The sequence below is a fragment of the Trachurus japonicus genome, chromosome 6 (genome assembly GCF_045865225.1).
Source record: "Trachurus japonicus isolate A0001 chromosome 6, Traja_1.0".
Lineage (NCBI taxonomy): Eukaryota > Metazoa > Chordata > Actinopteri > Carangiformes > Carangidae > Trachurus > Trachurus japonicus.
Genome location: NC_140912.1, coordinates 23,891,074 through 23,906,168, shown reverse-complemented (window position 1 = coordinate 23,906,168; position 15,095 = coordinate 23,891,074). Strand labels below are relative to the sequence as shown.

At 42.7% G+C, this 15,095-nt stretch overlaps 1 protein-coding gene and 1 pseudogene across 1 annotated transcript; one reads left to right on the top strand and one right to left on the bottom strand.

Annotated features, from left to right (window-relative positions):
- Positions 1-712: 712 nt before the first annotated feature.
- LOC146986209 (large ribosomal subunit protein eL38 pseudogene) lies at positions 713-1,012 on the bottom strand (annotated as a pseudogene).
- Positions 1,013-3,326: 2,314 nt separating this feature from the next.
- Positions 3,327-14,834, top strand: uba2 (ubiquitin-like modifier activating enzyme 2). Its single transcript, XM_085779906.1, has 17 exons — positions 3,327-3,500; positions 4,642-4,725; positions 4,833-4,903; positions 5,017-5,081; positions 5,176-5,276; positions 5,387-5,508; positions 6,273-6,340; positions 6,468-6,589; positions 6,688-6,787; positions 7,486-7,637; positions 7,803-7,896; positions 8,088-8,200; positions 8,990-9,145; positions 9,367-9,463; positions 10,949-11,054; positions 11,159-11,301; positions 13,419-14,834. The coding sequence occupies exons 1-17, from the start codon at positions 3,360-3,362 to the stop codon at positions 13,631-13,633; spliced, it is 1,950 nt and encodes a 649-aa protein (XP_085636032.1). The 5' UTR covers positions 3,327-3,359; the 3' UTR covers positions 13,634-14,834.
- Positions 14,835-15,095: the final 261 nt, after the last annotated feature.

Below are 15,095 nucleotides of genomic sequence, written 5' to 3'. Positions count from 1 at the left end.
ATATGTTGTTAATTTGACTATATCACATGTGTACTGGGCTATGGGCACCTAGCTTTAACATATCTCCAGGTCCATTCATTTTTTATTATACGATACGAGTTACTTTATTAATCCCCACAGGAAAATCTATTTGTCTGGCAGCTCGTCTACCATTTGCTGATGAATTAAAAAGCCTGATGGCCGTAGGTAGGCTACAAAGGATCTTCTATAGGTATCTTCTCATCCTGCATTAAAGAAAAAGAGGACGTCCACCACCACCATTTTGAAGTGCATGATCTGACTTTTTAAGAATTGCCCCTACCATCTTCAGTGTGCATCTCTCCACCACATCCCCCAGTGAATCCATTAGGGAAACATCATTATATTATTATAAAACATTATAATATTGAATATTCTTCTGCAAATGGTCGATGAGCTGACAGACAAATGAATTTCCCTTTGGGGATTGAACTGTTGAGCGGTTGCCGTGGGTGGGATGTACACAAGTATTGTTATGATAAGAAAAAATGTCTACTGCCTGAGTCTTCTCCGGCTCATCACTCTTGTTGGGCAGAGAGTTGACATTTCCCACGATGACTGGCGGCAGAAAGGACCTATACAGTACATCTCCACTTCCAAGCCTTCACCTTTGCACCAGCACGGCACAAAACCAAAAACAAACTCTTCATCTCAGCTGGAACAGGGATAGGCATCCTCCAGACTCCAGGCTCTGTTTTCTTTTTCTTTTTTTAGTTTTCCAATTTTTATTACAATTATCTGTACATCACAGATTTACTTCAGCTCCTTCACAGCCAGACCTGGGGGCAGGGACTGTTTGAGCTTCTCAGCCTTCTCCTTGTCTGTAATGACCAGGCTGTACAGGGACCTGCTGCAGTGGACCTTGAACTTAACTTGGCATCCTTCCTCCTGAAATCTTTGATTTCTTCTATCTTGCGAGGCATGTTGTCGTTTCAGCGGACTGAGTTCAGTCTGCCAGAGAGGGGATGAAAAGGGCCAGGCTCTGTTTTCAATGAAAGAAGCTCCTCTCCTGAACAAACTCCTCTCCCCACAGAAGTATCCTCTAGTAGGCTAGTTGACAAAATATGACAAAAACACAACTAAAATAAAACAAAGGTTGAATAAAAACTCAGACACTTTGCTGCTACCAGTGCCTACATGCTCATTTACTCCACTTAATGCATTGTCTCTAGTCTCTAATGTCTGCTTTGAGTCTGCCAAATAGATGGTGAAATCTGGCCTACATCACAGGGCATTAGTGATTCATGTTTGTTGTTTGCTTTGAAGATTTGTGCACACTGGTTTTTGCTCAAAATCCCAAAGAAATCATGTAAAGAAGGGTTTTTTTTATTATACGCTGTTCTATCTGATTGAAGATTTTCATGATATGAACATCAACAAAGAATTGATAATGTTATTCATCTGAAAAGAAAATTATAGTGCGGGGGGGATGCCACTAGAGGTCAGAAGACAACTGTTAATAAGTAACTACTGGGCCTGTAGTTCAGGACAAGTGAAATGGTCTACAAAAATAGTTTTGTGGTAATGCCACATAAGCAAGAAAAAAAACATTTGTACGTGAACCTCATGCTGAATAAAGCTCAGGGTATGTCCCTGTAGAAATAAGATGTTTTTCCACACGTGGCGACACACACCCACAAGCTGCATGGCTTTCCAGTCGCTAAACAAATCCAAAAAAGAGGAACAGGGCAACAAGACAAAAGAGAAGGAGTAGTTTTCAAAGTGGGGGTCGGGGCCCCGTGGGGGGCTGACTGGGGGTGATCAGGGGTCCTCAGCAAATTGGAGGGAAGATGAAAACAAATGCAAATAACAAAATAAAATCGAATTATTATATTTTGAGCAATATTATAAATTATAATGTATAATAATATAACATATTGCAATCTTATTTGCCATGTTCATCTTTCTAAGTGCCCGCCAGACAAAATATCAGTAATCATGACCTAACTGCATGATTGCACCTAACATCAAGCCTCAAAACTCGATAGGTTCGCAAAGGGGGTCCCCAGCCAGAGGCTAATGCTATTTGGGGGGGGGGCTTGGCATGGAAAAGTTTGGGAAGCCCCCGTTAAACTGGATGTCGATTAAAGTTGGAGTGCAATTAAAGGAAAAAAACTTGGACTTCTTAGTGAACAACTTGATCATGCTTGGAAAACATTTCATTCACAGATGTACCTCAAGGTGAAGCCCCACATCAACGGATGGAAGAATGAACACAAATTAGGCCTATACAATACAAAAAAATCCTTGTACTACATGACAAACAAAAATGCCGAGGCAGAGACTCTTTTCTTTATTGAATTTATTTACCCTAATAGAATAAGACCCTCACATTGTTATTCTCTTTTCTTTTTATTTTCATTGGCTTGCTAGCTGATTCAACATTTTCAATCTTTGTATCACAAAGTGCCTTAAAGGAGCATTATCACAAATTACAATAAATTTGTTCGGCCACTAGATGGTGGTGCAGCGTATCTGAAGTAAACATCCTACATACAATACAATGCAATACATATTTATTTATATAGCATATTTAAAAATACAACCCAGGTTGTCCAAAGTGCTGTACAATAAAACACACAAGCAAAACTAGTGGCAATAAAACTAGATGGGATATAGGTAATGTAGCTACAATAAAACATGCAATACATAGCATGCCATTCAGGAGCGGCTGGGCCAGCTTGTCTCATAACAAAAGTTGCTGTTGTAGATATTTGCTATTTGTCTTAATGTAATTTGCTACCTTTATTATAGGTCTCAGCCATGCTCCATCCGGCAGGGGGACTGCCAACGGAAATTAGCCTATTGGCTATAATTGGGTGCATTTACATTTTATCTTTTTAAAATGTTCATTAATGTACACTGTCCCTCTCGAACAAATAAAGGAAAATGAAAAAAAAAGAAATTCTGCATTTGCTCCACAGACACTATTGGCTATATTTTGTACATACCGTAGTTATGGCTCCCCTCGACCTATTTATTGCATATTTCAGTTTTTTTTTATTGCTATTAATGCTGTATTTGCGATAATGCTCCTTTAAATGTTTGTAATTTGATGATACTTCAAATAAAAGAAAAAAGAAAAAGCAAAAAAAAGTTTGGGAAGCCGTCCCAAAACCCCTGCTCAGTAGGTGGCGGTAATACTCCCTAAAATGTGTAGCAAACCGCCATAAAGCAGTAGAAGAAGACGAGGACAACGAATGACCCGGAAGTGGGTGGGGCTCCGTGTCTAAAAGAGAAGAAGCTATCCGCTAGGCTAGGCTACGCTAACACTAGCCTCCTCCTCCTCCTCCTCCTCCCGGTGCTGTAGGCTCGAGTTCAGTCTCTCGCCGCCGGTCGACATGGTCCAACTGGTGGGTTCCCTCCGCAAAGAGCTGGCCGACTCGCTCTCCAGCTGCAAGGTGCTGGTGGTGGGGGCCGGGGGCATCGGCTGCGAGCTGCTGAAGAACCTCGTCCTCACCGGCTTCAAAAACATCGAAGTGGTCCGTCACATTTATGTTTGTTTGTATGTGTGTGTGTGAGAGAGAGAGTGTGTGTGTCAGTGTATGAGTGTGTGTGTGTGTGTGTGTGTGTGTGTGTTAGCTGGCTACCATGCTAGGTCTTTGTGCTGGACAGACACACTGCGCTTGAAGTGTGTATGTGTGTGTGAATGTGTGGGCTCGGACTAATTCCTGAGACGTGGCATTGAAAATAGTAAAAAAAAAAAAAACACATGCACATTACACCGGTCTCGATGCTCCAGTTTATTCCAAATACACGGTTAGATGGATGTAGTGGGAAAAATAAAATGAATGCTGTCGTAGTAATGTAACGGGGGCATTTGGCGCCATCAACACTGCTAAGTTAGCTCGGCAGCGTCTTTGTACTGAGACGACACAGACCCACTTAGACATCCATTTGTTAAGTTTTATAAGGAAAAAAAGTAAAATTATATTACTACTATTGTTATAAGTCAGACATAATAGCTTTAGTTTGGCTTCACAATTGCATAATTTGCCCAGCACTTGCGCATATGTTACACTTTTTGAAAGTAGTGGTGGTTGTGTGAGAGATTTATTGGTCAGTCGGCAAATGTTTACAATTTGTGACTCAGACAGAGTTCATGTCCCTCTCTGGTCTTTGAACGGTAGACTAGGTGACAGTATGCGGTCACTTTTATTGTGTATTTTTAATTCAAAAGGAGTAATAATGCGATGTTTCATTTCTTTTTATATGTTTGTTCAGATAAGCTTATGGTAACCGAGGAAATATTTTAAAGAAAAAGCGGGAGGGGGGTTAAACATTAAAGCCAGAGCAAAATTCATTATAGTCTTTGATTATTTATACTCAGTACTTGAAGTTTAGTTAATTTGACCAACATTTCACACGCATGACCTTGGGATTGTAAGGCAGCTGGTGTTTTTACAGATCTTAGTCATAACATAAGCCACGTGTTTTAGACACAATTGACACTCCAGTTTCCTGTTGTCATTTTAGCCTTTGTGTAAATGAGCAGGTATCTTTGTTGGTATTAGTATGAACATAATTAGTTGAAGTTGCCTTAAGCTGTATTTGTGTGTGTCAAGTAGTTTGATTTCCTCTGATAAACATGACTGACATTACAACCCTAATGATTTTTGGTAGATTGACTTGGACACTATTGACGTCAGCAACCTGAATCGCCAGTTCCTCTTCCAGAAAAAACATGTTGGGAAGTCTAAAGCACAGGTATCCGTCTTCAAAACTTCTCATCAGATTAAATCATTGTTATCAATGTGTTATGTTTTCTAATTTCTTTTCCCTCGGACACTTATTTTTGTTTCTTTGGTTTGTAGGTTGCCAAGGAGAGCGCCCTGCAGTTCTGCCCCAGCGCAAATATCATTGCCTACCATGACAGTGTAATGAAGTGAGTTTCTATTTCTTGTCCCCTTCGCTTTGCTTTTTTTCAGTTTTATCTCTGCTTTTGACTTGAAACTGAGTGATCAACATTGATTGATGATTTTATATTTTCCCCAATAGCCCCGACTACAATGTGGAGTTCTTCAGAAAGTTCATGCTGGTGATGAATGCTCTGGACAACAGAGGTATCGTCTTCATCTGACTCATAATAATAACACCCTTCTGTTGATTTGCCAGCCGTTTAAAAGAGAAAAATAAAACTCTCTTTTGTCTCTGTAGCGGCTCGCAACCATGTGAACAGGATGTGTTTGGCGGCTGACATCCCACTGATAGAGAGCGGCACGGCCGGTTACCTGGGGCAAGTCACCGTCATCAAGAAGGTAAAACTTAAAAATAAAAAATAAAAATTAGCTTTCGCAGTCGATATCTCATCTTAATCATCTTTTCCGTTGTTTCCCCCCTTCCCATCCATGCTGTCCTCCTACCCCAGGGACTGACAGAGTGCTACGAGTGCCAACCTAAGCCGACCCAGAAGACTTTCCCAGGATGCACCATTAGAAACACACCATCGGAGCCCATTCACTGCATCGTCTGGGCCAAGTATCTCTTTAAGTAAGGCTCACTCTGAACTAGGGATGCACATTTTGAATCTTTTTTTCTGACCGATAACCAACGCTTGATTGATTATTAACCGCTAACCGATAAGATTAAGACACTTGCGAGTGCAATCGACGGTGCTTTCCCCCCCCCGCCATTAAACACACATGCGCTGCAACAGCTGATCAGTGCCACATCCACTGAGATGGAGGTTAGATCGTCCAATGTTGAACTGTTTTTATACAAAGTGCACTGAAGAGAGAGGCGCAGGTGAACCGGTTGGAGAGCAGAGCCTTTTTTTCTTTTTCTTTTTTTTCTTCCAGTGCCGTTGTTACAGGTGACGTACATCTATGTACGTGTAGGCTACATTTATTGTCTGAACTTCCTTCACGGGGACTGCGCTGCATAACTGACACATACTGTCAGTCCTCCTGTGTAACTTTTTGCTGCGATATATATGACTGAAGGCATGTGGAAGTCTGCACGTGTAGACACACCCCCATGAGTTGACGACATAAGGAGCTAACAAAAAGAAAAAACGATAACCGATAGTATTAATTGGTTAAAGTTCTTGTTATCGTTTAAATGGTTAATCATGTGCATCCCTACTCTGAACTGAACATAACTACAATGAACACATGGGCATATTTGTAAAATATATAGTAATATAATGTATAGTAATGTACAATATGTGATTAACAAATGAAAACACACCACCAGCAAAAACCACAAAGATGAGCATGTTCTCTAATGGTCATCTTGTTGTGTTTGTATCACAGCCAGCTATTTGGAGAAGAGGATGCCGATCAGGAGGTGTCGCCTGACACGGCAGATCCAGAGGCTGCATGTGAGTGGGAATTTGGCACCGAGTTATGTCCTTGGACCTCCTCGTTCATATTTAATCCGTGACAGAAATGGATGGACAGATATAGAAATAAGCAACTGCCTATGAAAAACCTGTGTTCGGTCCACAGGGAACCCCGCGGAGACAGCAGCCCGCGCCACGGCCTCTGAAAAGGACGGGGACATCAAGCGCGTCTCCACCAAGGAATGGGCCCGCTCCACCGGATACGACGCCGTCAAACTGTTCAACAAGGTAACAAAGCTTTTTGTTTACATAACAAAAATATGAATGGGGTGGTTTTTATTTTCACCACTAATCATAACGGGGTTATGTTTGGATTTATTCTTCAGCTTTTCAAAGACGACATCATGTACCTGCTGACCATGGACAAGCTGTGGAAGAAGAGGAAAGCTCCTACACCTCTGGACTGGCAGCAGCTAGAGAGCAGTGGTATGTATGTTGTAGGGATCAGCTGAAGATTAAGTTACAAAACGAGGACATTCAAGTGTTTTTTAAAGGGATAGTTCAACATTTTTGGCATTTAGGTTTATTACCTTAAATTACCAGTGCATGTCGTTTTGAGATCTGTGGGGCAGAGACAGAGCTGGTGAACGGTACTGGTCCCCTGTCCCTCATCAAACTCATCAAATACAACTCCAAAACACTCTGGAAGACAAGTTGTGACCTGCACATTCACCACGCTATGAAGTAATCATGTATAATTTTGTAACATTATGACACATGAAGCAATTACTTAGAGCTACTTTGAAATCACTCCGCCCAGCAGCCGTGTCTGGAAAGTAGTTCCGGCTACGCTTTTGCCTATGTCTCGTAATGTTGCATTATTATGGTAATGAACCTACTCCCATGACTGAAATAGGTGAATTTGTTGAACTATCCCTTTAAGCTAAGTGGTCTGAATCAAGGTTTTTATTTGACGGAAATTTTTACAAACAAAACAGATTAAAGCATATGCAGAGGTTTTTGTTGGAATCACTTGAGTTAAAGCTCCCACATACTTCAGATGTTTTCTGACCGTAATGGTTATAACAGCTGCATCATGAGCCAACAAGTACACGCCTTTGTCTTTAATGTGTGTCAGTCAGTGTGTTCATTCATATTTCCGTTTGTGTCGTCCATATTTTCAGTGCGTCCACAGGAAGAGATTCCAGCTTCGGGTCTGAAGGACCAGAAGGTTCTCGGTGTTTGGGGTTACTGCCAGCTGTTCCAGCACAGCGTCGAGACTCTCCGCTCACAGCTGCAGGAGAAGGGAGAGGGCGCTGAGCTGGTCTGGGACAAGGTAACACACAACTAATACAAAGCTGCAGGGAATGTTTAGACAGCTGATGAAAACATCTGAGACCATGTCAGGTTTACACGGTCATAGTGAAATGTTAATGATACATGTCCTGTGTTGTTGTTGGCTCATGAGTTTAATGCCGTCACTGCTTCCTCTCGCTGTCAGGATGACCCTCCAGCCATGGACTTTGTTACTGCAGCAGCGAACCTACGGATGCACATCTTCAGCATGAACATGAAGAGCCGCTTTGATGTGAAGTGTAAGTTGGTCACCGCATGTCTTTTATTATTTGGCAGCAAACTGTCATTTCTATTAGATTTCTGTGTTTTTAATTTGACGGTCTAAAATTGTTTGAGTTATCTCTTATATTCCATTAGACAGCAGTGCACATGCAAACTCGGCTGTCTCTAATTATGGCTGTTTTTTGTTTTTTTTGTTGACTTGCTTCAGCCATGGCAGGAAACATCATCCCAGCTATCGCCACAACCAACGCTGTCATCGCTGGACTCATTGTGCTGGAGGGACTCAAGATCCTGTCAGGGGAACTGGAATCCTGTCGCACGGTTAGTTCAGCCACTAAACCTAAGTGTTAACTATGTGTTTTCGGCATCTGTCGGCGGCGCTTCCCTCTCATTATGCCGCCTTGAGCTTCTAATTCTCCAGGTGCTGAAAACCTGTTATTCAGTTAAAGAGGAACTATGCAAGTCCGTCACTTTTCAGCTGTTTTGCTAACCCTCCTCCCGGCCATGTGCATTTGTTTACAATGAAGCCGGTGAGAAATCAATCTATAGAGCGGAGTCGATGACGTTATATCATATACGATGTGTATAGTATTTGCGTAGTTTAATCTGTCATAAACAAGCGATTACCGGTTACGGGGTGTGTTTGTGTCGCGGTGCTGCAAAGACGAGATCTGGGACACTGTGGGGGTGGCAGCCACGATCTTGCAAAGTTGTTTTTCAGCCAAGAGATGCAATAAGTGATACACACGTGGAAGGCAGAGAGCCTCCGTTCTCCCTCGTAACAAGTTAACCCATTTATTAAACCATCACAATTACTCCAAAGCTGTTTAATTAAGGTAAAAATGTAGCATAGTTAAGCCACAAATCCTGCAAAGTTCCTCTTTAAAGTGTTGCTCAGGTGCTTGTACTATTTGGGCGAATGTTTCACACACTTTTATGTAAGAAAGACATGGTGGTTGGATATGGATACTAGATTTACTGTAAGAGTTGTTGCAGATTTGGTGAGGCACAAGACATTGGAAAATAGTGAAAGCTTTTGCCACAATAATTGGATTAACATCGGAACGGGCCAACGGGGTTAAAACTGCTCTTTATTTCTCTCATCTCCAGATCTTCCTGAACAAGTGTCCCAACCTCAGGAAGAAGCTGCTGGTCCCGTGTATCCTGGACAAGCCCAGCGCCAATTGCTACGTCTGCGCCAGCAAACCTGAAGTCACAGTCAAACTCAACGTCCACAAAACCATGGTCATCACTCTGCAGGACAGGGTGAGATGATGAACTGTGTTTTGTATGTTCAACAACCTGATCTGTATCATTTCTGTATATTCTTGCATCCATCCTAGACACCCTTCAAATGGTAAATGGCCTAAGAAGCCTGATAAAAGTCTGTAAATCATGCATCTCAGTTTCTGGGGTTTAAATATTGGGGTGATGTTCTCTGCTGCCTTGTTAACTTGTGGGTTTGTTGTCCTTGTGTACCTGCTTAGATCCTGAAGGAAAGGTTTGGCATGGTGGCTCCAGATGTTCAGATAGAAGACGGAAAAGGGACCATCCTCATCTCCTCCGAGGAGGGAGAGACAGAGGGTAAGGACGAAAGAGGAACATTTTTTTTTGTACTTTGTACTTTTTGTACTATTCTTTAACTTATTGTTCAGTGGCTGTTGTGCATCTTTTATGTGCAAGTCACAGAGCCAAATTCCTTGAATGTATGCAACATACTTGGCAAAGAAAAATCAGATTCTGACTGAATCACTGGATCACAGGTGGTTTAATGAAACTGTAAACTTTGTGTGGTGGTGAGTCTCTGTTTGGACAGGAGAGGGTGCTCTTACAGCATTATAGCACTCATAACAGGGAGTAGATGCATATACTAAGAGGCAGTATTGTTCATAGTTGGAGTGTGTATTGATGTCACAGCAAATGGCATTACATGAAGAAGCCTAGGTCTTATGAAATGTAAATACATTAAAGCGCTGCCTAGGCATGGGCCGATAACCGGTTTCAAGGTATACCACGGTATGAAAAAGTCAAGGTTTCAAAACCACTCAAATTTTCCGTCATACCGTTCCTGCGGTATGAGCCGTTTTCCCCAGATCTTGTGCAGCTGCAGCACAGACTTTCACGTGTGGCGCTGTAGTGCTGGCTGCCACACAAACACACCAACAGAGAAGAAGAGTGAAAGCTGCGCGCTGGATTCAAACTCCAAACATTATGGACTAAATGTTGACTCAGAGTCGTACTAGTGCAAACACGTCGATCGATGCCGATTTAACTGGACGCGTTTCGGGCACAGTGTCCGAGGGAGCCAACAGTAACGTTAGTCCGCCATGTTGTTGTTGTTGTTGTTGTTACCTTCCGTCCAGCGGTGTGGCTCAGGTTACAGAGGTGTAACGTTAGGTCTGTGACAACACTGTTTGACCGGACGTGTTAAAAGGATGACGAGGAGTTGGTCACCAAACCTTCGTTTATTACAGGAAAGTACAGTGACTGTCGGCCGTAACCGCGACAACAACAACAACAAACTTATCCTCTTGCGCGCACACACACACAGGTGCTGTCTTCCTCACACTCACCCCTCCCCTCCACTCTCACACAGCCGCTGCACCAGACACATTCACAGACAACCAGAAATCACAGAACTCTTCAATATTATAACCAGAACATTACTGCAGGGTCGCTACAATACGTTTGAGGCCCGTTTCCAAAAGAATTGCCTCATATAGGATTGTATAAGGGTTAGAATGACTGCATTTTAATTTTATTGAGAATAAATATTTTATTATTTATTTAAACTTGACACACAAGATTTACTAATGACCCAAATGTTCAATTTGTTGTAAAAAATAAAATAAAAGTTCAGTTAAAACTTTTTTTTCATTTCAAAACAACACATTTCTAGAGCTGTAACTGCAATACCGTAATACCGTGAAACCGTGATATTTTTGCTCAAGGTTATCATACCGTCAGAATCTCATACCGGCCCATGCCTAGCGCTGCCCATACATGTACTACAATACAAGCACGTACTTGTTGTGAGGTGTGTGTGTAACAACCATCCTGTCTTCACAGCCAACAACAACAAATTTCTTTCCGACTTTGGGATCCGTAATGGCAGCCGTCTCCAATCTGATGACTTCCTGCAAGACTACACACTCCTCATCAACGTCCTGCACACGTATGTCTTAACTGTATTATGTGCTTGTATTTTTTAGTTTTTTTTTCTCCAGTGGGTGAACTTGGAAAATTATACGTTGTTTTCTGTCTTTTTTTTGTTGTCAGTGAGGAACTGGAGCGGGATGTGGAGTTTGAGGTCGTAGGTGAGGCACCAGACAAAGCCCCGCCCCCTCAGACCAACCAGGAAGAGAATAACAGCATCACCAATGGCAACAAGGACTCTGCCCAGCCGTCCACCTCCTCTAAAGGTCAGTGTGACATCAGAGATACTTGTTTAGTTCTGTTCATCTATTTAATTATCTAAACGGTGAATGAGCCGGCTTGTGTGTGCGTGTCCACTGGTCTTCATCGTTTGTTGTGATAACTGGATTCCTAAGTATTATGCGATGGAAGATGATTGTAGATGCGGCACACTTGACTGACCTGGCTCAACGTGTTTTACAGGCTGCAGGCAAGTTCAGTCATTGTTAGACCAGTACGACGTGGCCGTTCCCATGATGTGAAATAAAAATAGATTCAGCGGATTAGGCCAACTGAACAAGGGAGACTTTAACACTACAGCTGCCTTGTTTATTTCATGAGGCCTACAGTTGTATAGGAAAAAGTTGTTGGCCCAGTTTTTGCTACAGCACAATGCAACATTATCTGCATTTGAGTTGCATTTCAACCAGCCAGTTAAATACAAACATCGTGCTGTCCGACTTTGCTTAGTTTCACTTTGTTTAGTAAAATAAACTGCATTTGTACCATGCTTTTCCTTCAGATAGCACAAGTATAAAAAATCTGCATGTCTACAGTTTTGGGCTGTTGTGTATTACTGCTGGTGTTGGTTGTCTTCCCAGCTGTTGCTGGTGCATGTTGGCTCAGCTTGACATCACATGGTTTTCATCAGTAGCCTCATACAACTGAAGAGTATTTGTCTCAGTGTCACTCTTGTGTCCTTTTGTCAGGGTTTCACTAGTTGCACTTCATCTTAAGCCGCGTTTCCTCCGAAAGTTTCAGGAACCTTTTAGTACCCGGAACTAAATGGCTCCTGTGGCCTGCTGTTGTCTGCATTTCCACTGGGGCCCAAAATCTCAGGAAGATTATGCAAATTGCAGCTCGGAGCCGATCAGGAAAGGCGAAGGATCGGTCGGACGGTGGGTCGGCCAGCCTGGTCTTCAGGTCTCGAGAAACACCGTGTCGTGCCACGGCCGAGGCAGACGGGGCGTCTCGGTCTTGCTGACTTGTGGCGCACCAGGGCCGCGGAGGGTAGCGATACCGAGACACTGCATCTGCGTTGGCCGTCTTATGACGGTTCTTCCTCTGCAGTCCCAAGCTGCGGACACGCCACGACTGGTTTTGGTCACATAATGGAGACAATAACTTATTTCTCCCACAATGTTGTAACCTATCGGATCAATTCTTTATTTATATCTGGTGGAAAACATCAAACAAATCCACGCAAAAAAACAAAACAGTGGGCTTGCAGCTGGAATTGAATATACCGGGTAAAATGCGGAAATGAGTGCTCATCCAATCGGAGATGTTCAGTGCGCAGATCACGCCCCTAGTTCCTGAACCTTTTTGAAAGTACCTATCCCCGACCAGGGCCGTTTTTGGGTGAACTTTTCTACCCCGGAACTACATTTTGGTTCCTGGTTCCCGCGGTCGAAACAACTAGTTCCTGACTTAAAGCAGAAGTAAGCGATCCGGTCGTTTTGGCTAATGCTGCGTTCCAGGCAGGCTTTTGAAACCGTAAATTACAGCTTCAAGTCACGACTTACGACTTTGTAGCGTTCCAGGCAACCCACTTTTTCCGACCTGTTTTACCTGTGAAAGTCACTATAACGGCCACTCGTAACTTCCGACCCGTGAACTCGTACCAGATCGAACTGGTACGACTTCACAGGTTGAAAAAACACGAGTTACGAGTTGCCTTGAACACACCATAACGTCTTGTCAGCCGATGGAGTTAGCAGCCCCCGTCCTCGTCCCTACGTCACCACATTCACGGCGTCCCTTGGCTGCACACACAGCCCTTCATGCCGTTCTCTCTCCTCATTGGATAAAACTTGTAGGATACGAGAAAAGTTTTCTCCTCGGCTCAGAGCAGAGCAGAGTGACTGAGAGACCTGTGTTTCGGTCCAAACACTCTATGTAAGTGATTGCTGTCGGAAGATATAACTATTTAAGACTTATATTAACACAAAAATATTGCTTACTTCTGCTTTAACTGACTTGTGGAACAGTTTTTTATTCTTAAACCTAATTTAGGCTCTAAGAGGGGAGTTTTTGTCTGAGGCTCACTGCTGCTGTCTTTTGCACCAACATCGTCCTCTTCTCCTCAACCTGAGTGTGAACCTTGTTGTTTTCTGTTTTTCAGCTCCAGCGGATGACGATGACATCATGATTGTCGACTCTGATGAGGAAGAGGCGGTGTCATCCAGCTCTGCAGCAGCAGCAGTGAGCAGCACCACCAAGAGGAAGCACTCGGATGCAGAAACCGGCGAGACCTCCACCAAGCGTCCACGGACGGAGCAGCCGAGCGCAGCGGCCGACAACGACGACGACGATGATGATATCATCGCTCTGGACTAACGACTCCTCTGGTCTCCTGAAGGACTGAGAACTCTTTGCAAGCTTGTCGTTTTGACTAGAGAAAGACAGTAGGCTCAAATAAAACGCCTCTTTTATGAAGAACAATTTACTGCCCTGCTTTATCTTTCGTCACTCCCTCCTCCCCAACTCTGTGTTTGTTTGTGCTTTCATATCCCTCTGCTCTCCACATGATGCTGTAAATAGATTCTACACTTAAAAAAAAAACATTTTGAAAAACACATGCAACTGCTTTTGTTATTTTTATTCATTCCTTGTCCCTATAAAATACTTCTGGATGGTTTAAGAAAAACAAAACAAAAAAAAAACAAGTGCTTTTTTTGTATTTTTTATAAACGTACTGTATTTCTCATGCTATACAAGTCAGGGTGTTTTTTGTGCTTTGTGGTCAGGTTGCAAAAGATTTAAAACCAAAACATTTTCTTTGATTGTAATATTGATATCAATTGTTGTGAAGGGATGGTAGAAGACAGACTCCAGCCCAGGTGCTGCTTATGTCTGACCGCGTTGGTAAAGCACAGAGGCACAGACGGGGGGGGAGTTTGGCCATGTTGTGCCACGGGCCGTTAGTTTGCTACCTCTTTTCTAGAACTAACATGTTTTGGCTGCAAATACGTAACCATGCCCCCCCCGCCCATAACACGGCCACAGTGAGGTGCCCAGCTCTTAGGGAATAAAAAACAAAACAAAACAAAAGTTACTCAAACAGCCATGGAGCAAAGCTAACATGGCTCCATCGTGAAACTGTTAATGACTGCACTGTATCCTTGAACGACTGACTAAGCACGAGTGGCTTAGATCCAGGCTAGTAGTAGTTTGATGTAAAGTGTCACAGTGGGGTTTAACTATGATTAATTGTCTGAGCAAAGAGGTATTTGCTATTTGTTTTTAAAATGGTTAAAGACAGTCGACGCAGAACCACCGATGGGGGTTAACCAGTCATCCTGTATCATTCTGCAGGGGTTAAACTGGATTGTAGCGGCAGTAGAGTCCTGCTACTGAGTAACAGAAGAATAAGAAGCACTCACACAGAAGGCAGCAGTTGAACACCTGCTGATTTCTCCAGTTTAACCCCTGTGCCAGTGTCCGTAATTTTATATTTCATTGTGATCTGACTTGTTCTTAAAAGACTGAGAATCCTTTGATGCGATTTGGTGAAGACAATAAATTCAGTAATGCAGCTTGTCTTGTCTTGTGTCTGTGTATGTATAAAAAAGCTCTTGGGAGATCCAATAACATTTGCCATTGGAATATATATATATATATACAACATTCAATTACAAAGATATATAATTGAAAATATGACACAAATACTGATGTTTTCTGAATGAGGACAGTTTAGAGAGGCTTGGCATTGTAGACCTAGTTACTTATCTGGAAGGACTGTTGTAAAAGAGTTAAGCGAGATACAAGAAGAAAACAAATGATAACAATGAAAACATCT